This window comes from Furipterus horrens, unplaced genomic scaffold (assembly GCF_987537825.1).
Source record: "Furipterus horrens unplaced genomic scaffold, mFurHor1.1.pri manual_scaffold_2, whole genome shotgun sequence".
Classification (NCBI taxonomy): domain Eukaryota; kingdom Metazoa; phylum Chordata; class Mammalia; order Chiroptera; family Furipteridae; genus Furipterus; species Furipterus horrens.
In genome coordinates, this window is record NW_028327172.1 from 213,841 (window position 1) to 237,185 (window position 23,345).

The 23,345-nt window shown below is 61.1% G+C and overlaps 1 protein-coding gene across 2 annotated transcripts; it reads right to left on the reverse strand.

The window, feature by feature from the left end:
• Positions 1-921: 921 nt before the first annotated feature.
• Positions 922-18,236, reverse strand: ANO9 (anoctamin 9). 2 transcript variants are annotated; one of them, XM_090292049.1, is made up of 24 exons: positions 18,119-18,235; positions 13,363-13,434; positions 13,150-13,275; positions 12,834-12,979; positions 11,615-11,661; positions 11,435-11,493; positions 11,277-11,350; positions 10,507-10,659; positions 10,307-10,403; positions 10,088-10,148; positions 9,915-9,997; positions 9,465-9,569; positions 9,217-9,381; positions 9,100-9,136; positions 8,760-8,871; positions 3,941-3,998; positions 3,761-3,858; positions 3,512-3,642; positions 3,183-3,335; positions 2,453-2,600; positions 1,806-1,907; positions 1,639-1,732; positions 1,443-1,555; positions 922-1,367 (listed from the first exon to the last, which is right to left on the reverse strand). In XM_090292049.1, the coding sequence occupies exons 1-24, from the start codon at positions 18,122-18,124 to the stop codon at positions 1,346-1,348; spliced, it is 2,262 nt and encodes a 753-aa protein (XP_090148175.1). In that variant the 5' UTR covers positions 18,125-18,235; the 3' UTR covers positions 922-1,345. The 2 variants fall into 2 exon arrangements, with proteins under 2 accessions (XP_090148175.1, XP_090148183.1); XM_090292057.1 differs by lacking the exon at positions 922-1,367 and having other exon boundaries at positions 1,409-1,555; positions 10,507-10,641; positions 18,119-18,236.
• Positions 18,237-23,345: the final 5,109 nt, after the last annotated feature.

The window sequence follows — 23,345 nt, forward strand, 5'->3', positions numbered from 1 at the left end:
ATGGCGGTAGCTCTGCCGGGCGACTGGTGCACCGTGGCCCCTGCACGTTTCTCGACCTTGCCTCCAGCCTGGGGACCTCTGGTCTAGGATCCGGGCTTGGGGCGTTGGTTGGTGTCCCCGCACGTCTCGCGCTCCCCCTCCCTCTCCTGCGCAAAGGTCACGAGGAAGCCACTGCTTGCGTCGGGAGCAGCGGGAAGGCCCAAGCGGCCAGTAAGCGGACGGGCTCGGGCTTCCGGGCGACGCGGGCAGCCAGGCCGGCTCCGAGCTACTTCCTGCGGGACCGCTCCCGCCCAGAGACTCCTGGGGCAAGAGGCCTCCGCCCCACCAAGCACCAGGCCTGGTCCTGACTTCTGGGAGTCAGCGACCTCCACTCACCCCCGTGACTCTGAACCGTGACTGCCACTCATCTGCTGCTAGGACCTGGGGCGAGAGAGCGACCGCGGGGGCGGGGCGGCTCACCTGGGGCAGGTGCGCAGCGGCGACAGCCCCAGCGGCCGCAACAGGTGCAGCCCCGCCCAACACCCAGGGCTGAGGGCGTACCCAAGTATCCGCTTTGCGCCCAAGGCTGGCGTTCAAGGCCGTCAGGCGCTCAGCTCCTGAGAGTCGGGAGCCCCCCAGCCAGGCCTGGGGCAAAGGCCAAACCAGCCTGGAGAGTCTTGGAGCCCAAGAGGGACTCCTTGGAGATTCCATCATCCCCAGGGGCACCTTTTGTGGTTCTGCTCCTCCTCCCCAGTTCTTCTTCCTCCAGGAAGCCTGCCTTGACTCCAGCCCAGAAATCCCATGTGCAGGGACAGTAGGGCCTCAGGCGCTTCTCATGTGGAAGCCGTGGATACCCAGAGGTGGAAGGCCAGGAGGCTACCACGTTCAGACCTTTCCCCATCTAGCCCTGAGAGCAGACACAACCCACCAGAGGCCCAAAAGTCGACACAAAGAGGTTTTATTATCAAAAGTTCTGCTGGCTGGGGGGCAGCGGGGGGCAGGGCACGAGAGTTGGGTCAGGGCCCTCTCACCAGTCAGGATGGTGCTGGGGTCCAGGAGTCAGAGGGAGGCCCAGGAAAGGCTGGTTTTCCTGTGTTGTGATGTTGTGACGGTATAAGGACACCCTTCTACAGTTGTGTGGGTGGCAGTGGTCACCCAGAGTTCAGGTCAGGGTTGTGCCAAGCCTGAGCCCTAACAGATGGAGCAGGTATGTGTGCTGCTCACTGATGCCCCATATTCACAGGCCTCCCAGGACACCCCTCCATATATACATGAGCACCCCCCCAAACAGCCATGGGTAGGGGTGGGAGGTGGCCGCGGCAGCTCTGCGGCTCTGCTCCTGGTGCCAGCAACAGCTCTGGGTCCCTCACACATCCGTGCTTTTGGTGCTGGAGGGAAGAGTGGAGTTGGTGGGGGTTGCAGGGTCTAGGCCCGGCCCACACCACTACCTCAGCCCCCCGTACCCCATCTTCTCCCGAAGCATCTGGTACTTGTCTTCCAGAACCCTGTTCTTCACCGAGTGAGGGACATCGGGCACGAACCAGGCTGCCACCAGCTTGATGCACAAGGCCACGTGCTGGGGACAAGGGCAGGGGCTGAGCAGGGAGGTCAAGCAGACTGGGCTGGGGCCTAGGGAGGAGCCCCCCAGTTCTGGCCCACCTCAAAGAGGATGAGGAAGGCCAGGCGGATGGCCAGGAGGAACCAGAACTGTTCTGAGAAGTTGTAGTCCTGAGCGTTGCGGTAGTCCCGGTACCTGGGGTGGGGAAAGACCTAAGGTCAGGGGTCAGGAGTTCAGAGGGCACTCGTGGTGCGGGGCAGGTCCAAACCTGCATTCAGTGATGTTCTCTGAGCCCGGGGTCCCGCCTGGGTCCTTGAAGTCCTTGGTGTGGAACACGGACAGACTGTGGTTGATATAGCCAGTGAGGCAGCTGTGGGGAGAGGGAAGTGGTGGGCTGCAGGTGTGGCCCCTTCAGGCCTCTGGGGTGCTTCCCTGGAGCTAATTCCTGTCTGGCAGGGCCATCTGTCAGGGTGGGGCACAGCGCAGACCCCCTCCTCCATTCCCCTGTGTGGAAGAGTGGCCACGGGGTGAGGCTGAAGCGGCTTAGGGACACCACCAGCCACCTCCCCTGCCTAGGGCTGAGGGGAGCCTCAGGGTGGGACCCCCTGGAAGGCTGGAGGGCTGGGTGAGGACACTGCCCGGCCCTGTATGCCGGAGCAGGCCGCCCAGGGTCTGACTTGGGAGGAGCAGGTGCTCAGGGCCTGCTCAGGACACAGCTGGCTCTGAGCCTCGCCGCCCTCTGGGGTTCCAGTCTGCAGTCCTGGCTCCTGCCTGGGGCCCAAGGTCCACGCGGGAGTTGCTACTGGCAGCACCGAGCCCTTCCTCGGGGCCCCTGGCCGGGCTGCGGGTGGGCCAGTTTCCCAGGGGTCCCTGGACAGGTAGAGGCCCCCACAAGGGCTGTGTGGCAGCCCTTACTCAGCAGAAGTGTGGGGATCCTGTTGGCATGGGCCGTGGCGGTACTTGTACACCACCCTGGGGATGAACTCGGACGTGAAGGCGATGACCATCCCATTGGCAATGACCGCCAGCACCCCGATGGTCTCCAGCACCTGCAGCCAGGTCCCTGGGGCACAGCAGTGCTGTGAGGTTGTCTGGCTCCTCACGCCGCGACCACGGGTACAGCCCCCCCCCCCACCTCCACCTGTCCACCCCCCAAGGATGAGAGCCGGATGGTCCCAGAGCCTTGTCACAGCTCTGCGAATGGCCACGCGACCCAGCCACTGATGAGGACCTGGTCCAAGGCCGATGCAGGCCAGCCTCCGACCTCCTGACCCCCTTGCTCTCTGTTCATCCCTGACAGCTGCCGTCTCCGTGAGGCTGAGGACACCACCCTCAGTCCCTGCCCCCAGCTGCTGGGCCCCTCCACCCATCTGTCCTCTGTTCGGAATCCAGCTTCTCTGCCTCAGCCCCCAAAGGGGGCTGCAAGCCCTTCAGCCAGATCCCAGGGCACGAGGGAGGGACCTGCAAAGTGCATGCCAGCCCCAGCCACCCCCTCCCAGGCCCGACCCCCATCTTTTCCAACCCAGGAAGCCCTGGGGGACTGTCTGTGGGGGCAAGGGCATTAGCGTGGCCCCAGACCCCTGTGCCACCCCTGCCCCCAGGCTGGGCGCCCCGTCCTGCACAGCAGTCCCGTTGGACCCCTGACCGATGTCCTTGGTCTTGCGTGGCACCAGACGCCGCTGCAGCCTGACCATCTTGATGGCGTCCAGGCGGATCTCCACGACGTTACTGAAGAGCGCGAGCAGGGGGGCGAGCGGGAAGGCGGCCACGAAGATGGTGGTGAAGCCGTACTGCATCACTGGGGGGCGGTGGTGTCACCCTGAGCTCCAGTTCCAGCGCCCCTCCCCACTTCTTCCCATCCCAGCCCCAGCCCCCAGCCCCCCAGCCCACACCCGTGCCCCAGCCACGCCCCCAGCCACATCCCAGACCAGCCCCGCCAACGCCCCGCCCCCAGCCACGCCCATGCCCACGCACTCATCTCCATGAACTCGTCAAACAGGCTGAAGGTGTTGACCGGGTTCATGCGGTAGTTGCGTTGCCAGCATCTCAGCTCAGGGTCAGGGGACTCCTGGCTGCGCATCCAGCGAAACTTGAGAGCCAGCCACCTGGGGGTGACCAGAACCAGGTGGGGGTCAGGCGCAGGTGCCGGGATCGAGGGGCCCCTGGGAGGGCTGGCTCTGGGAGCCAGGAGGAGGATGGGGCCCCGGGGAGGAGGGTCCTCACGGGCCCAGGTACTCCACGCAGTTGCTGAGCGTCTGTTTCAGGCCCATGATGATGGCCATCTGCACGAACAGGTCCATCATGCAGCCGCTGAGATGGCACTGCGGGCAGGCAGGGGCAGGGATCAGGCCCAGGGGGAGGCCGCGCAGGGGCAGGGCGGCAGGGCACTCGGGACCGACTGACCTCCTCCAGCTTCCACAAGCCTGCCAGGCGCACAGAGTTCCCAGGAGGACCGTTGATCCTAGGAGGACAAAGAGGCTGAGGGCAGCAGCTTGCCTCTGGCCAGGCAGGGGTGCGGCAGGACAGAGGGGCCATGGGGACAGTGACGAGGAAGAAAAGGAACCCGCCCTGCAGGTGAGCAGAGGCTCACACCCAAACAGGCCACACACATGGACACACGTGCACAGGAGGTTATGCTGAGACAGACATGTGCTCTCGCCGAGACCTGTTAGGAGGGCCCTTGGCTCCCCCCACGGAAACTGCGCACAGGGTCACTGTGTTCAAATCGCCTGCTTTCCACAACAGTGCAAATGATATCACGCCAAAGGTCCGGCTCATGCTGCCCACTCCAGTTTGTGACCACGATTATTTAGCACAGTTCTGGAAGAGTATAAAGTTACAGGGACAACCGAAATAGACCAGCTGGAAGGCTGGATAAATCAACGGACAGGCGCTCAGAGGGAACACAGCTGACCGCAGCTCACCTGCTTCCCTGGACGTCACACAGCCAGGGGGAGCCATAGCAAGAGGTGTCTGCCCAGACACCAGCCAAGGCTGTAGAATTATGACAGAGAAATTCACACAGCTGTGGGCTCCACCTGAAGAAGACTGTAAAACTACGCAAGAACACCAACGGAAGACTCAAAAGAGAAAACCTGCTCTCCGATCGGAAAACCCAGGTTGTATTTTGTGACAGACAGAATGATGCCCCTCAAAGACCTTCATGTCCTCATCCCTGCAGCCTGTAACTGTCCTCTCACTCAGAAGTTGGCATGAAGGTTGCTATCAGCCGACCTTTAAATGGGGTGGCTGCCCAGGATTAGCAGGGGGTGCCCAAAGCCCCTGGCTTTGCAGGTAGAGGAGGAAGGGGCCAGGACCCAGGGGTTCAGGTGGCCTCTGGAAGCTGAAGACCACAGAAGACGTGCTCCCTGGGGCTTTCAGACAGAACCAGCCCTGCAGCACCTTGATTGGAGCCGCTGCAGCCCACTGTGGGCACTGAACTCCTGTTGCTTAAAGCAACGAAGCTGTGGTCCTCTGTTATGGCAGCAGTCGAAACTGAATCCATGTTGGGTCCCCCAAAAATAGTGCAGAATCTTCCTGCAATCTGCAGCTAAATCCCACAGAACGCTGACAAAGTTTGTCAAAAACGATTCTGAAGTACACCTAGGATAAAAACCATGTAAATAACTGTGAAAAACGAAAAGCAAGGTAGAAGAGTAAGGAACGCTGGCCCATCTGGCAGTAAAGCACAAAACACACAAAATAATGTCAAAAGTAATTTTAAAAAAGCAGAACACGGGCCACCAGTGAGGTCCTGGCCATCTGGAAACACCAAAACGTTCTTCCCTCTTCTGGCCCGTCGGCACAGCAAACAGCTTATGCCTCAACGGCTTGAATGTTTAAAACGCTGAAGCCATACATCGCAAGTAAATCACCACTGAACATGGTCCTAATCTTGGTGGGGTGGCCTTTTTGAGCACAGCCTGAAAAAACAACTCCATAAAGAGCCGTACAGGCAAACCTCACGACACAGGAAGCATTGCCTTTGGAACAATGTGAGCGGCTGGACAAGCTTCCACCCCCCTTCCCGAGACCCTACATGCAAAGAGGCAGAGTGTGAAGAGAACCAGATGATCCGCCTCCTGACTGTGTGACCCACAGGTAGTTTCTTAACCTCTCTGGAACCTGGTCAGCTCATCGGTGAAAGGAGGAGAGAGTCCCCGCCCAGTACAGCCGCTGTGCAGACCGGCGTCGAAGGCAAAGCACCTAGCACACGTGACTGCGCAGTGGCAGCAGTCACCGCAAACACCGTCCTGTCTGCCAAGAAGAAGTACGTCAGCCCCGCACCCGTTCCCACGCAGGGGAAGCCGCACCTCTCGGTCACAGGAGGACCAGCTGTGCGCAAGACAAGAACTGGGGTGAAGACACAGGCGGACGAGCCCTTAGGGAGCAGGAGATCCTAGGGACCGAAGAGAACTTAAATGGGGGCGGGGGGGACCCACTGATACCCCCAAGGAACACTCCCTCTCTAAAAACAAGAAAAGGGAGCTATGAAGGTGACAGGAACAAGAACTCCTGGAAATTAAAATCCATTGTTAAATAGAAGGGCAAAAAGACAAAGGGGAGGAAATGTCAGCTGTAATTAAGAAAAAAAGAGAGAGAGAAGGAAATCTCTTCAGAAGTTGACTCTAAAGCCAGACGGAATGTGTGAGAGAAAAGGTAAGACACCCAGGAAGACCGGGAGTTCCGTAAAGGCAGAGCAGAGCGGAAAGAATTGTTTAACCAAGAAAAGCTTAAGAACTAAATGTAGTGAGCCTAAACAGAATTGGGTGGAGTTAGGGGTAGGGAGGACCCAGCAACTGAGCAGCATGAAGAAAAGACCCAGCCCTAAATTGTTCCCAGTTTATTTTTTATTGTACTTATTTACTTTTAGAGAGAGGGGAAGGGAAGGAGAGAGGGAGAGAAATAGCCATGTGCGTTGCCGCTTGTGCGCCCCCAACTGGGGATCCGGCCTGCACCCCAGGCCTGTGCCCTGACTGGGAATCGAACCAGCAACTCTTTGGTTCACCGGTCAGCACTCAATCCACTGAGCCACATCAGCCAGGGCTGTTCCACAGTTTAAAGGCAAGTTTCCAAACTTCCAGAAGGAGAAGAACTCAGTCAACTAGGAAGGAACAAAAATCAGATGTTCTGCGCATTCCTCAGCATCCATTTTGCACGTCCAAAGAAAATGGAGCAATGCCTCCTGATGTTCTAGAAGGGAGATCATGCTGAAGCTAGATTTCCACCCCGGTCACATCAAATCTGCACAAGTGTGTACAATCAGGGCATCTCCAGACACACGAGGACTCGGGAGCTCACGTCCTTAGGTAAACGAGCACCAAGACCAAGAGAGAAGAAAACTTGGGAATCCCAGAAGTGGCAGTCCCAGCCCAGGAGCACAGGGGTGGAGGTCCAGGGGCACAGTGATACGGGGGGGCTCAGAGAGCCGCCACCTGTGAAGGAGGGTGCTTGGTGCCCAGGGAGGCTGTCTGAGGGGAGAGGGACCCCAGGCCGTGGACAGGAGGGTGGCGAGAGGCTGTGAAGCTTCGTGTGGTGAGGAATGAAGGCAAAGAAAGGCAACTAGAAACCACAGGAAAAAATAAAGAGCCCCGTGCGGTAACGACGTGGTCAAACGGGAAGCAAAGTGAACCGTGCCATGATTTTAAGAAACCGCTGGAGTCAAGTGAAAGAGAAGCCCTCGGCCGGATGCTATGACCAGCAGCAGCGCTCGGACGGTGGGAACGATGCGTAGGAAGCGAAAGGCAATGGTCAGTGCATGTCTGCAGGGGTGCAGAAAAGAAGAGAAAAGGGGGAAGAAGAAGTATCTGGAAAGAGGTCTGGCTGCAGCCTTCAGGTGAGCCAAGGTGGGCGCTCACAGGCGCCCCAGGGGCTACGGAGGAGGAGGCAGTCGATGTGATGCGCCCCTTTCTCGGGGTGCCTCCGCCAGTACCGCCCGCTCTCTGCACCGCACCAAGCCCCCCCCCAACCCCCCGCCCAATAAAGCTGCAGGCTGGGCTGCAAGACCAAGCAAGGTCCTGTCACATATAGGACGCATGGGCTCCGTGGTGGCCACAAGCACCCTGTTCCTAAGGGTGCACCTACGGCAGGCCTGTCCCTCGTGGCCTTAACCGGCTAACGTTTGCTTGGCACCCTCAGTCTGGTGCAGAGGAGCAAGCCGGGCGCCACTGGGGGCTCTGAGTCCTGCGTCCTCACTGGGTTGCTGAAGACCCCACGTATAAGTTCTTTGAGGTGATGATCACTGACGCATTCCACGAGGCCATCGGCGGAATCCTGACGCCAGTGGGTCCGCAGACCCGTCCACAGGCACAGAGCGAGGGCCGCCATCGGCGGGCCACAAGGGCCGTCGCCCAGAAAGGGCCGTGCGTCCCGCCACACTGTCGGTGGCTTTCACTGTGCCGCTTGGGGACAGCGCAATGCTCTCCAGCTCATACAATGATGTTTGTAAAATTCTCACCTAATAAGCAAAGATGCCAGATGCTCACTAATAGCTTTTTTAAAAGTGAAAAGCCTTTGCCCATCAATTGAAGACCACGGGTGCAGAAGCTGACACGTGAGGCATGGGGACACGCATGTGCTACAGGGGGTGCCCATCGCAGCTTTCTTTGTAAAGCTCAAAACCGGGAGTAAGTCACACGTGCACCCACTGACACGGCAAAATGGGTGCCGGTACCCCACAAAGAACTCTCACAGGCCTTCCCACCCATGAAGACCCCTGACACAGCTCCCTGCAGGACCCCGGTGCCAGAAGCGATAGTTATTTCCAGGACAGAAGCACTTATGTCCACGTGTGTGCGGGTAAGTGTGTAAAAGTCCAGTGAGACCCACAGACGGTGACGGGGTCACCGAGGGGGAAGCAACAGCAGGGTTAGGGGTTAGCTGTGGGCTCCTCCACACATGTCTATGATGGATTTCGTCTTGTTCTGAGAGTGAATTATTTTAAAAATTAAATGGAGCATTCCTGGCTGGTGTGGCTCAGTGGATGGAGCTCTGACCTGTGAACCGAAAGGTCGCCGGTTCAATCCCAGTCAGGACACAGGCCTGTGTTACAGGCCGGGTCCCCAGTTGGGGGCGTGTGAGAGGCAGCCACACATGGATGTTCCTCTCCCTTTCTTTCTCCCTCCCTTCCCGTCACCCTAAAAGTAAATAAATGAAATCTTAGAAAAAGGAAACAGCAGGCATTCCCCTTTCTAAGGGAGGCGAGGCAGACGGCGGCCCTCACCTGCCCAGGATGAAGGCGATGTAGACCAACGAGGAGAAGTGGGCGAATAACTGCAGAGTGAAGAACTTGAAGGTGAACTTGCTCTCTCGCTCCGAGAAGGTCCTGGGCTTCTCTGGAGGAACATGAGGGCTGTCCCTTGCCGGCTCCGTGCCAGTCCCAGGCCTGGCCAGTCCCTCTTCTGACACTCAAGGACACCTGAACCCTCACCGGTCTCCCAGGTGTGAGCTCCTGCCCTCGGGTGAGAGAGGCGATGGAGACCGCAGGGAGGCGCCACCCCCACCCATGTCCACTCCCAGGTCTCCCCAGAAACCAGGGAGGGGCTTGGGGCCCCTGCTCTCACCAAAGTCACAAAGCTTCAGGGCCACATACTTGTTGATCTGTAGGAGGGGAGATGGGAGGGCTCACTTTGGGCCTCAGGGGAGACCCCCTTCCCCACCCTCCTCTGACCCCGACTCACCTTGGTCATGATGAGGATGGTGACATAGTGCACCAGGGCCCCGGTCACCACCACAGCCGTGGTCACCTGCTCTTCCAGGAAGGGCAAGGCCGAGCTGCTGAAGCTGGAAGAGGCCAGGACGCGGTAGACCACCAGGACGTGGGCCACACCAATCATGACACAGATCTGCAGGGGGGTGGCCAGGAAGGTGGGCTTGGGGGACAGTCACCAGCCTGGCGGCCAGTCCACCACAGGCTCCCCGAGCGCACCATGAACAGGGTCAGGATGAGGATGATGGTGCTTCTCAGGTAGGAGTGCTGGTGTGGCCGGAGCTGGTAGTCTGGGCGGTTAATGAGCTCAAGCGCTACTTCTTCCTGGGGAGGGCGCCAGACAGGCCTCGGACACGAGACACGTGCCTCGGATGTGGGGCACATGCCTCAGACATGGGACACACCTTGGAGGTGGGACACATACCTCAGGCATGGGACACACACCTTGGACATGAGATACATGCCTCAGATGCTGGGACACACAACTCAGACACGGGACACACAACTCGGACACAGGGACACACACCTCAGACATGGGACACACGCCTCAGAAGTGGGACACATGCTCGGACACAGGGACACACACCTCGGACTTGGCAGAACCATGTTTGGGCCACACCGGGCACTGGGAAGAGACAGCCCTGCCTGGGTCACGGGGCCCCACCTCACCTGGTCCTCATCCCACCCGTACAGGTCCCAGTGCAGGACCACACGGGCTCGATGCCGCTTCCAGAACTCCAGGAACACGGTGGCTGCAGTGGGAGTGAAGAGGGGTGTCACATGTGTCCTCGCAGCGGCCCTGCAGCTAGGGCTGGCCCCCCCAGGTGCCCACAGCAACTCACCCCACAGAGCCATGAAGATGGCAAACACCACGGTGCCGTCATTGTCAAAGAGGTGGGTGAGCTGGGGAGAGGGCACGAGGGGCTGGCTGGGGCTGGCCATGCCGTCCCTCCATCACCTCCCCACCCAGGGGCAGCCAGCTCTGCGGGGGCGAGGGGAGGCCAGGACGGCCCTCCCGCAGGGCCAGCGGGTCTGGCGCGGACCCCGCCCCCGCGGCAAACCTTAGCAAAGGTGCAGGAGTCCGAGAGGCGCTGGTACCTGCGGCTGCCGTCGCCGCGTGGGCACATGAAGATGTCGTGGGCCTCACAGATCTCCTTGCTGGGAGTGCAGGCAGGGCTGGTGGGCTCTTCCCTGACGCCCCGCCCCTTGCCGACCCCGCCCCCGCCCCACCGGCGCCCCTCGCCCCGCCGCCCCGCGCCACCTGATCTGGCTGACGTTGAACAGGGAGAAGCCGCTCAGGAAGGTGATGAGGCCGACCACGGTGGCCGGCACCAGCATGTAGGTGTACCAGCCGAGCCAGGCGAAGTACAGGGTCACCTTCTCACCGAAGTAGTTCCTGCGGACACAGCTGCCCCTTGTCAGGGCCACGCCACGGGCGGGGGCAGGTGATGGCACGAGCCCGTGCCTGGGTGGGGCACACCATGTGGGGAGCGAGGAGAGTCTGTACTGACCACTTCAGTATGTGTAAGTGGGGCGCACAGACGCGTTTGCTATAGGTATAGGGGTGTCTGCGGGGGGTGCACAGGTGTCTGCAGGGGGCACAGGTGTCTGCGGGGGGTGCACAGGTGTCTGCGGGGGGCACAGGTGTGTCTGCGGGGGGTGCACAGGTGTCTGCGGGGGGCACAGGTGTCTGCGGGGGGTGCACAGGTGTCTGCGGGGGGCACAGGTGTCTGTGGGGGGTGCACAGGTGTCTGCGGGGGGCACAGGTGTCTGCGGGGGGTGCACAGGTGTCTGCGGGGGGCACAGGTGTGTCTGCGGGGGGCACAGGTGTCTGCGGGGGGCACAGGTGTGTCTGCGGGGGGCACAGGTGTCTGTGGGGGGCACAGGGGTGTCTGCGGGGGGCACAGGTGTCTGTGGGGAGCACAGGGGTATCTGTGGGTGCACAGGTGTGTCTTTGAGGGGCACAGGTGTCTGCCGCACACAGGCGGGTCTGTGAAGGGGACACAGGTGACTCGTTGGGGTCAGTGTTACCTGATGTCATCGATGGGCTGCTCTCGGAACATGTTTCTCCACCGGGCCCATTTCCTCTTCAGGTCTTCCTCTCCCTGGCACGAGTGACTGACAGTGAGAACTTCCTGCCTGGGGTCCTGCCTCAGGTCAGACCCGATCCAAGCAAGCCTGCCTCTTACCTTGTGCAGGGGAAACCTGGTCTCGAAGACCCCGTCCTTTATCAAATCATGGAACGTGTCTAAAGGTCACAGGGAGTGTCCGGTCAGAGAGGAGTGAGGTGAGGGGGCCCTGCCATGTTCCCCCACCTCCACGCCCCCCTGGAGGGCCCCTGCTCGGGCCACCTCCCACGCCACCCTCACCGCCAGTGGCTGTCTTGCAGTTCAGGATGAAGTCCACGACGCGGATCCTGGAACACAGAGCAGCGTCAGGACGGCACCGTGTATCTCAGGGGGCCCCGTCCCCGTCTGGCCGGGTGCAGAGCCCCGTACTGTCCTGGTGGAGGCCCCAGCCTGCCTGCCTCACTGCCCGACCAGAGGCCACACCCAGGACTCACCCAGGAGCCCATCCTTGAGCTCCGTACATCCTCCCAGGTGCAGCCAGGTCTCGGCTCCAGGACGGGGCTCTCTCAGGAGCAGTCCTCCTTCCAGGACCCCAGAAGCCCGGCCTGACCCCACACCACCTCCCATCCCTCCTCTGCAGCCCCCATGTGTCTGGAGCACATCCTGTGCTTTTATGCACACGAATCTTATTTTTTATTTTTATTTTATTTGTGTGTGTGTGTGTGTACAGGAATCCACTTTACACTCCTGGGAACCATTGTGCCCATGTGGAGACTGAGGCTCAGAGAGGTTGAGTGATTTCCCAAGGCCGCAGAGCTAGGAAATGGCACGACTGAGCATCTAACTACAGAGCCACACTCCTCCCGAGCATCCTCCTAGGAGACATGGTCCCTGGACATCCCAGGGCACTGGCCCCGCTCGCTCCTCCCAGGCCCCGTCAGGCTGTGTCGTCCTCCCTGTGCTCCCTCCCGAGACAGGCCTGCCCTCCTGCGTCCCCAGGAGCCCCCTCCGTGGCCTCGTGTACACATGCTTGGCGTGTCCTTTGCCAGTCTCCACTGACAGGGCCCCCCGAGCACGGGAGGGCCTGGGATGAGTCGGGAAGGTGACCCAGGAGGGGTGTGGGGAAGGCGGGTGGGCCAGCTTCTAAAGCTGGAGGGCCAGCAGGGAGGAGCCGGTGCTGGGAGAGGGAGGAGGAGCTCGGTTCCTGGAAGGCTGGGGACAGATGTCCAGGGAGGGGCACTGGATCTGGGGTGGAGAGGTGGGGACCCGCCTCTGCGTTCTGAGCCAGCGGGGATGCCTGAGAGGGTCCTCTCAGAGCCTCTCTGAATCCTGTGCACCCTTTCAGTCCCACGTCACTTTCAGAACCCTCCACGAGGTGAGAACTGTCGTTATCCCTTTTCACAGGTGTGCAAACGGGCACAGAGCCCTGAGGCGGCCCCTGGGAGCCCCTCCCCCCTGGGGCAGGCGTGGGCATGGTAGGCAAGGACCCTCCTGGCCCCGCTCTGGGCCGCCCCCTCACCTGGTGGTGGCGGGGATGTCAGTCGGCCCGTCTGGCTCCGCTCTGGGGGCTGGAGTCTTGGGCTCCATGAGGAGTGTGCGGTACAGACTGAAGATCCCGCTGTCAGCTTTGATCCCAAAGAACACCTTCTCCTTGTCCTCCTTCACCTGGGTGCAGGCCGTGTGGGGCTCTGTTCTACCTCGGAACCCTGCCCCACTCTGTCCGTGGCCACTGGCCTGGCCCCATCACCTCGGGCACAAGACCACAGGCCACCTCTCCAGACCCTCCCCCAGGACCCGCTCGGCACCCGTGACCCCTACCCACTGTGCCGGCCCACCTGGCAATGAAAACCCTTGCCCTCCAGGTCCTTCAGGAACTGTTTCTGCCTCTCGGCCTTGCTGGGGTCTCGCTGGGTGCGATGATCCGCCACAAGGACGTAGTCCGGCTGGTCAGAGGGGTCTGTCTGCAGGAGTGGGGTATGAGCCAGGGCCTGGCTGGGCATGGGAGAGTGAGAGGGGCTGAGCCCGGGAGGGTCTGAGCAGAGACGCACCTTGGGAGTCATCTCCATCAGCGGTAAGCTGTCCCCTTCAGTCCCCATCAGGACCCGGAAATGTTCTGCACGCTGGAGCGGGGACAGAAGGGTTGCACTTATTGCCACAGTACAGTGTCTCTTGGGCACAGAGAGGCTTAAATCATAAAGCTGGGGCCCAGGGCAGGAAAACAAGTCCACAAGGAGGGGGCCCGGGGTGGGTCAAAGGGTGCTGAGTGTCAGGGAAGGCCTGGCCCTGGGGCTGCGAGGCGAGCAACCAGCAGAGGCTTGTGTGCAAACAGAGACAGAGCTCCTGAAGTCCGAAGAAGCAGCAGACAGCCCAGAGATGCAGACAGGGATTCCGCAGACAAGAGGCACACGCCCAGGTGAGGACACAGGTATGCCAGATACGTGGGCAGATCGGGGAATGCAGGTCAGGTGACCAGGAGGTGCCACCTTTTGCCCACTCAGTCACAGACATTTTAAGGGGCTGACAGTGCCAGTCAACAGAACCCCCGCATGTGCCTCTGGGGCCCACTCGGGCACGTGAATTTGAAAAACAAAATTGATCGTCCTACGGCCTGGCCCGACCACGCCTGGAGACACGGACAGGGTGTCCACAGTAGCAAACGTCCCAACGACGTGGTGGAGATAACCCACATTCCCACTGGCGGGTGGACAGTGCTGTCCCCACACCCGAGACCGAATAGGCCACTGCCTCACACAGGGCGCTGGGGACAAAGCTGACATGGTACCAAGATCAGTAACACTAACTGATGAGAACCTGCGGGAGCGTCCGGGACAGACACACAGACGCTGCCGTCAGAGGGCAGAGCCTCAGGAGGAGGTGACATATGCACGGCCGCGCCCCCGTTAGCTACTGTGGCAGCAGGAACCCGGAGGTGCAGCTCAGTCCCCCCCTGTTGTGTGTGGGCTGCACTCAGTGACCCACAAAGAAAGACACACACCCAGGCCACTGGGGTCAAGGTCATGTGATGTCACCTAGATGTGAGGGACCCTGATGTGATAATGTGCGGTCCCCTCCCTAAAAACTGTAGTCTCGTCTCCTGTTTCAGGGGGGATCAGCAGAGTTGAGCTGAGCCGAGGACAAGGAGGGACAGAGGGACCGTCCCAGACGGGGGGAGCCCGATGCCACGCGGGATCCCGCACCGACTGGGACAGGAAAGGACCCAGCAGGAAAGAGGCAGTGAGGGGCTCCTCTCTTTGACCAATGTCCCAGGCGCTGAGCGCGACTTTGGGGGAAGCGGGGCACAGGACAGGGGGCGCCCCGCTCTGTATTTATTACCCTATAACACGGACAGGCGTGCCAAACCTGCGCACGCAGGAAGAGCAGGTGGGCGGGGTCTGGGGCCTTTACTCCCAGTGAGCAGGTTCTGAGGCCGAGGCAAAGTGACCCGGGGCCGCTCCGCTGGGGGCAGCAGGTGGCTGAGGGGTGGGGGACAAGGCAGACAGTCAGAGCAGGTCACACAGGGAGAGCTGTGGGTCAACAGGCAGGGAGAGGACCCTGGCTTTGGAGCTGAAAGCCAGGGGACACCAACACTATACGCCCTCAGGTGAGGTCGGCCACCTCCTCCCACCTGCCAATGAAGGTGTCGTCCCCAGGGGCTTTGAGCCACACAGCAAGCATCCTGTCACCCAGCACAGGACGGAACAACTGTGAGCTCAAGGGAACAGGAACCCCAGGGGCGTCCCCAGGGAGGCCAAGGATCCCAGAGGGACAGGAACGTGCTGCATCCCAGGCATAGGGTTCAGGGGGCAATCTGAGGGACCCGCCTCATGCCAGCTGCTGGCAGGTCTGGGCACCTCCCACTCCACCATGGCCCCCGTGAGCCCTGGACTTCTACCTGGGCCTCCTGCCCCTGGGGGAGGGGGTGCCCGGTCCCTCTTCTGGCTGCAGCTCTCACACCTGCTCCAGTCGCCCACGGCCAGCACTTTGGCACAGCTTGTCCCTGGCCAGCTAGCCTGCCCCTTTTCCAACCACATTCCTCCCTAGCTCAAGCACGCCCCTTCCAGAAAGCCTGCCTGGACTGCTCCAGCCAGTCTGCCCCCAGGATTACCAATCACATTTGAATTTCAGGTAAACAAAGTCCCTTTTCATGTAAGTATGTCCCAATGGTTTCCATGGGACATACTTATAGTAATAAAACTTGTTTACGTGCCATGCTCAGCCATAGGAGCCCGGGAACCATGGAAGCGCAGGCGCTGAGGCATCAGACGCGGTGGCCCCACGGGGATGGGGCTCATGCCGGCCAGGCGCTGAGACTGTCGCCCCTGTGGGCCACGGGGCCCCCCCGGCCCTCTGTCTCCCTTTCTCACAGCATCAGCGCTCCTCCTGCCTGGTCTCCCTTCCCTCTCGGCTCCTGGGCACCCCCTGCCCGCCCTCCAGTGGCCCACAGACACCTGCACTCAGGCGTGGCTTTCAGGACCTGAAACTGCTCCCCCGTCTTGGACCAGAGGAGAAACCTGCCTTTCACAGGCAGATATTCCAGAAGGAGCAGGGCTGAAGCACCTGTGTCTCAATCAGACGGGATGGGGATGAGTGTGTCACCAGCATCTGGTTCATGGACTCTGGACACCTGGCGCTAGGGCCCCAACGGGTCTTGTCTGGCCTTCCAGCCCCCACCCCTGTAGGCTCACCCATGGCTCCTGATGAGGAAACTCCCAGAGACTCTGCAGCTCCGGGAGACCCTGCCTGCCCACGGCCAGGACACCAAGGGTCAGGGCTGGCAAAGCTTCCTCTGTCCTTCCCTTGCACTCTGGCTCTAGGTTGCTGGCAGGACCAGGGACACGGCTTTGCGAAGTGACCACCACCTCGCCTGGCCCAGGGGGCTGCCTGGAGCCCACGCCTGCGACATCGCTGCAGCTGCCCCCAGATATCCGAGGGGCTCCCCTCACTATTCCTGAGGGTCTCATCTCACCCCCAGGCCCTCCTAGCATAGCCTCAAAAGCACAGTGCAGTGTCATCATTCAGCAAGGGGACACTCCTGCCCCACCAAAGTGTCTGCTACCCTGGCTGGTGCAGCCACATGTCCTCCGACCGCCCTTCCTGAGCAAATGTCTCACTGGCTCTGCCTGCTCAGCCTCTGAAGCAGGGTGGCAGCCGCCCCACCTCCATCCCTGCAGCTGCCTGTCTGTATGTCATCTGTCCAGTGCTTGCTATCCATCCACCCATCCATCCCAGACACTCACTGACGGAGTGGCCGACCCTGTGTGCAGCTCTCACGGGCAGTGTAAGTGGCCACAGGGGTCCGCAGGGGCACCTACTGGGCAGGGTGGGTAGCCTGGAGCTTGGCCCTGTAGGGCAAGAGGTTGACAGGAGGCAAAAAAATGGGAGCAGCTCCTGGGAGAGGGAAAGGTGTGTGGACAGTCCCTGAGGAGCAGCATGCAACCAGTGTCCAGGGACTCAGCACTCAGCACCTTTGAGGACTCGGTACCCAGTACTCCCAAGGACTCAGCGCTCAGCACTGCTAAGTACTCAGTACTCCTAGAGACTCGGTGCTCAGCACCTCTGAAGACTCAGCACCTCAAGGACTCAGAACTCAGTACTCCCAGGGGTTCAGCACTCAGCACCTCCAAGGACTTGGAATTCACAACTCCTAGCAATGTGGCCCTCGGTGCTGCTGAGACCCAGCAGTCACTCCCCTCTGGGGACTTGGTCCTGAGTACTTCAGAAGCATAAAGAGCAAAGAGGGAGCTGCTGGGAGGTGAAGCTGGGGGGCTGGCAGAAGCCAGACCACGGGGGATGGCTCAGGTGGCTCGGGAGCTTGGGCACCCACTGGGGGCAGCAGGGAGCCCTGGGAGGGGCTTGAGCAGGGGAGGCGCAGGCCCGCTCCCACCTGGGGGCTGAGGCCAACTGTCTGCACCTGCACCTGCACCTGTCCTTCAAGGGGCGGCTCCTCTCACCTCAGCAGGCCAGGTGCTGCCTCCCCACCCAGCCTGAGCCAGACCCGAGCCTCTCCTCCACCCCCACACACCAACCTGACTTGACTGGCATGAGAGGAAGGAGCCAGCAGGGGCCCCGGGGTCAGGCCGAGGGTATGCCGGGGGCCAGAGTGCATTCTGGAAGGGCCGAGGAGGCACCCCCGCCGCCGAGGTGGAGTTGCCGGCCACCCCTTGGCCCACACCTGGGAGAGCCCTGGGTGGCCCCGTGGGAGGCTGGTTTCACTCTCCACCGTGCACAGGTCTCCTCCCAGACGCCCAGGTGCTAGCCCTGCCCTGCACCCCCTTCCTGGTCTGAGGGAAGAAGGCTTCTCTTCCCATGATGTTCTCCTGCCCACTGCCCGGGCCCCTCGTAGCGGCCTGCTCTGCTCACCAGGATCAGAAGCCAGTAGCCCTCAGCTGCTTCCACTCTGCCTGGGGCAGGACCCCCGGGGTGCGGAAAGGGCCCAGCTGACTACCCTGGGCCTCCCCAAGCCAAGGTTAGCCCACCCTGGGGGCCCCCCACCCCTGCCTCGGGTACAAGGGGCAGGGCTGCGCTGCTCACTCTGGGGGTTCTCACCCTGACTCAGGGGCTGGGGGTGGACATGCCTGCCCATCCAGGCCCCACCCACTGAGACCCCCACCCCGGAGTCACCAGAATCCCGGGCTGCTGTCCTCCTCTGTCCCGCCCCCAGGATGGAAAGCCAAGCCCCACCCAGGCCTCTCCAGCTCACTTCTAGCACCTCAGCCTGGGTTCCAGGGACCCCGCGGGCACTTTCCAGGTGCGACCCCTGGCTGGAGGGGTCGCAGGTGCGAACCCCACGCAGCGCCGACTCACCTGCATGTCGGCAGCCCCGCCGTGTGCCGGAGTCCCGCCAGCGGAGGCCTCTTGCGCCAGCGGCACCGCAGTGTAGCCGGGCAGGTACCTGACTTCCGCGTGGGACTCACCTGCCTCCTCCCTCCTCTTCCTCCTGCCGCCGCCTCCTCCTGGTTGGTCCCTGCACCCCGTCCGCGGCAGTGGGGAGGAGCCAGCGGCGCGCCCCGGGCACACCCCTCTCCAAGTCCCTTCACCCTCACCTGCGGAGGAGGGGTTTTCCCCTGTAAGATGGAGTTAAATTGACACCCCTCCCTACGGGTGTGCTCCCCAATGCCCCAGTGGCGCTCTCCCCTTCACTCTTCCTGATCCCAGAACTTATCTTTCTTATCTTTCCCAGGTCCCCTCCAGCACCCAACCCCCCCGCCCCCCCGCCCAATCCAGAATTGATGCCCCTAGAGGAGAAACTGGACACAGAGGATGGAGGATGGAGGGTGAGACAGTCCCCCGAGAGCAACCGGGTCTCCCACCCTGAGCCCCTGCTCTGTGGAAGCCAGCTGGGGGGCAGAGGAGCCCTTGGGGTCCTGAGAATGCGGGGCTGCCCTCTGGGGGCCTGGTAGCAACTGGGGAAGGCACTGGGCAGCCCGCTGCCCCGGGTGGGGAGGCTGGGCACCCCGGCTCTGAAATCTGAGGACACCTGGAGACACTGAACAGCCTGGGGGCAGCTGGAAGGAGCAGGGAGCACTCAGAGTTCCACAGGGTCCCATGGTGTCCTGGGGCTGGGCCCATACGCGTGCAGCCTGTGTGGCCTTGCGGTTCAGACCCAGGGTTGACACGTTTGCTCTGGGTTACCCCAGGGATGACCTGGCCCCACCCACATTTCTGCTTGGAGGACCCATGCCGGCTGTGACAGCAGCCAGGCCCAGGACTGAGTTCTGTGATGTGGCAGAGGCAGGGGAGGGATGGGGCAGCAGAGAGCCTGTACCGCTCTGATGGCACACCCACAATGCATTGTGACTGGTGGCTGAGAGGAGTGTCTGCAGGTACCCTGTCCAGGACTCCTTACTGACTGTCGCTTTGCCACCTGAAGTGTGGGTGCAGCCACACGGCTCCGGATGGCTGCTCCACCTCCAGGCATCACGTCCACACTCGAGGGGGCAGAGAACGGGAGGAGTGAAGGAGAGGCACTCCCCTCACGGGATGAGTCACCTGACCGTGCCTTAGAGCAAGGAAGCCTGGGAAATGGGTCCCCTTTCCCCGAGGTAGAAGGAAGAAGGCACAGGGGCACCCACAGTCTTTGCCACAGGCCCGAGGGCCTCCCGCACCGAGTTTGCATTCAGGAAGCACGAGGATTTTGAACCTTGCTCCAAACTCAAGGTCCATGTTACACACCAGCTCCTGGCCTCTCCGGCTCCCTCTGGTCTCCAGCCCAACCTGTATGCGTCTGCTTTCATTCTGCTGAAACAACCCACCGGCCCCACTGCCTCAGCTCCAAGAGTCTATGCCGCTGCCCTTTCTCGATGTCCTTATGCAGCGTTCCCAACCCTACTGCGGCACCGTCAGTGCTTCTCCTCACTCCCGCCTTCCCAGGGTCAGCGCCCGTGGCCTCTCCGGGCAAAGTCAGCCTCTCTGGCTTGGGGCATCCCGGGGGGCTCAAGAGCCTGGCCCCTCAGGGGAAGGATGGAAGAAAGGGCAGGTCTCCTGTAGTCCCACCAGGAGAGAAAACAGGACGAGCCCTTTCGAAAAGCAACTCAGTGGCGAGAATTAAAAGCCTTAAAATTGTTTACACTTTGGTCCATTCATTTAACTTTTTGTAAACTGCCCTAAGGGAAAAGAAGTTCAAAATAATGAAAATGCGGATAAATATGTCCTGGGAGGCAAAGGCTGTGAACCGCCCTCTGGCAACGTGGTCTGTTCTTCTGCTGAGTAAGCAGCCAGTGAAAAGCGTGCTTTCAGAGAGTTCATGAGCACACAGGAAGAAACACTGATGGCGAACATGTGCACACTTTTATCTCAGCTGAGTTGAAATGCACCACCGTGCTGGAGGAGTGGATTTAAACTTGGCTCTTCGTGTTTGCTTAGTGATGTGAACTGTGAATGCTGACATGATGCTTTTCTGCCTTTAGTTTGATTTTTTCACATTTTCTACAGCAAACACATCACCTTTATAAAGTTTATTATTACATGGACTTCATTATCTCGCATGTGTCCTGTGAAGAAGCCACAGGGCCCTGGGCAGCCCCACAAAGGCAGTGTGGCCCCGGCTGTCCCGGCCATTGGCAGGGCTGACCTGCCTTGTCTCAGGCAGAGAACTTTGGTCAAGGCTCAGGTGGGTCTCTAGCTCTTTCCCATGGACCCTGGACCCTGCTCCCCTTCCTCCTCCTCCCACTGCAGAGAGCCCTGCCCACCTGTGGGCTCCCCTCTGAGGCCCCAAGGGCAGGAGGCAGCCTCCCCTTCCGTTTCCCCAGGGCACCTCAGACCCTTCCACTGGGGGCAGTGGCCACCTGCGGAGGAGGTCAGGGTGACCAAGCCTCCAGCAGTGCCCCAGGTGAAATGCCACAGGCAGGAGCAAGCCACCCCCCCACCCCCCCCGTCCTCCAAAGCCCAGTGACCGGCATGCCCCCCCCACCCCGCCACTTCTTTGCCAGCAGACCCCTGCAAGGGAGAACCCTCTCCCAACTGGGCCTCTGCTCCTCAGGTCTGCAGGAAGCTGGTCCATGCCTGTCACATCAGGGTGGCATCAGGGTGGCATCAGGTTGAGGGGGCCCGGCCCCTAAGTTCCTCACCCCAGAGACACTCTGGCTCCCTACTGCGCGCTCCAGCCTTAAATTCTCACCATTCCTGCTTTCTGTCTGAGGAAGCAGAGAGCTGTCCTGGCTGATTTGGCAGCTCTGCTGTCCCCAATCCCTCCCTCAGCCTTGTGAAGCCTCCCAGACGGCAGGTGTGCCCATGGTGGGTGGAGTCTTTTGTAAACACTCACCTTTACAAACAACCCCAGCAGGGGAAGCAGCAGGCACTGTTCCCTCATGGATCCGCAGGGTTCCCTTCCGGATACATTTAGAAAGCTTTTTCACCAATATGTCCACTGTTTATCACCGTGAAGGTCTCCTGCAGGCCTAAGGAAACCTTGGGACCTGAGGCCAGGTCATGTCCACGTGAGCCTGACCTAGCGTCCCTGAGTAAGGCCAGAATCAGACACCTTTGAAGCCCCTGCCTCGCTCTGGCGCCCTCCGGCTTCTGGCGGTCATCTCCTCTGCTGAGGAAGGTCAGGGTCTCTGCACCCTTCTCCAGGCGGGGACCCCTGAGTCCCGCTGTGTGGGCAGGTCTCCCCCACCACCCGCCCTGCAAGTCGCGGGGGACGTCCTCAAAACCCTGTGCTAACTCCTCTCACCTGTCGCCCGACCACCTGAGCCATAAACCAGATGACCACGCAACTCTCCGTGGCCAGTGTCCAATCTTGCAGTGGACTCGGCTCCGCCGCGCGTCCGAAGGGCAGGGGAGTACAGAGCTGCAGCGAGGGTGAAGGGTAGTGGTCAGGACAGGGCGCGGGCGGAGACGTCAGACCCCAAATGCAAAGCTGCAGGTGAAGGGCTCCCTGTGGAGTGGAGGAGGAGGGGGGCATTCTGGGGAGAGGCTCCGGGCTCCAGGGGTCGCGAGGGAACTGGGCGCGGGGGTCAGCAACCTTCCTCTCTCTAAACCAGAGAAGAAAGTAGGACTTAAGGGGGTGTGAATATATAATAGCTGGTATTTGCAAAGCCTCGGGAACTCTCGCTGGCACATGGCCAGAGCTCCTTGGCAAAAATCTAACACGTGGTCAGCGCGCCGGGCAGAGGGCGCCCAGCAGAGGTCCCGGCTCGCCCCTCCTGCCCCACGCCTGCCCGCCCGGCCACGCCCACAGGAGGCCCCGCCCCCCGTGCCGGATCCTGCTTGGCCACGCCCCCGCCCCGCCCTCAACAGACCCTTGTCCCTGCGCGGTCCCACTCAGGCCCCTCCCCAACCGGACGACTGGACCCGAGCCCCAGGCGTGCCCGACACCCCAGGGGGGCCGGTACGTCACCCGGCCCGGCCTCTGCGCCCAGAAGAGGTCGCCAAGGCCCCGCCCTGCCTCGGGGGGAGGGCTGTGGGTGCAGTTTGGCAGAAAGACCCTAACCCAGAAACGGATCCCAACAGCGCCAAGTCAGCGCCCGGAACCTGAGCGCCCCCAGCCGGGGTGGGCGCAGAGGGGCCCTGAGGATGACTCAGGCCTGTGGGGTGCTTGCTGGAAAGACTGGTGGCCGAGAGCCGGCTTGCTCTGGGCGCTTCTTGCTCGTGGGTCACTTCCCCCGACAAAGCAGGTCCCAACGCGTCAGTGTGTGCGAGGCCAGCGTCAGGGACTGCTGGTTCTCCCAGAGTGCGGCCGGCCGGTTGATGCCGACCTCATCATGACTCCTTGTGACCTTCAGGGTGGACACCAAAGTCCAGCCCTGTCTGTCCTCTCCAGCCTCACCTCCACTCCGTCCCACACACGCTGGAGACTGGCCACAGAGAAGCTGGCTGCCAGGCTACTCTGGATCACCCTGGCGACCCTAGGGCATGGCGCTGCGGCCTGGGGCAGGGAGTGGGCCCAAGGGCAGGCAGAGGGCAGCAGCAGGCGCTGGAAGGCCCCAGAGCACCCCTCCTCCCACCCCGGGAGCCAGTGTTTCCTGGTAGCATGCTGATCCCCAGCCCACTGAGAGGCTCCACAGAGGGGTCAGGGGCTGAGACCTAGGGCCCCGTCCCAGCCAGACCCCATGCTCAGCAGGCCTGGTTGGGTGGTGGGAAGTCCCCGCAAACATCCTTTTGCATGTGTATTTTAACAGCTTTATTGATGTGTAATTCACATACCATACAATCTACCCATTTAGAGTGTACAGTTCATTAATTTTTCATATATTCACAGATATGGGCCACCATCAGCAGTCAGTTTTCGAACATGCTCATGGCCCTGAAGAGAAACCAGGACCCTTTGGCAGTCACTCCCCGTTCCGCCTCCCCAGCCCCCCGTGACCACTCACTCACCTCCTGCTCCACAGATTTGTCTCTTCTGAACACTTCATGTAAACAGAGTGTGCACTAGGCAGTCTTCTGTGACTGGCTTCTGCATCGTGTTTTCAAAGCCCGCCCATGTTAAGGCAGGTGTCACCACCTTCCCATTGCATGGACAGACACATCACGTGTCCCCATCATTAGTTGAAGGACATGACCTGCTTACCGCTTTGGGCTAGACACCCGG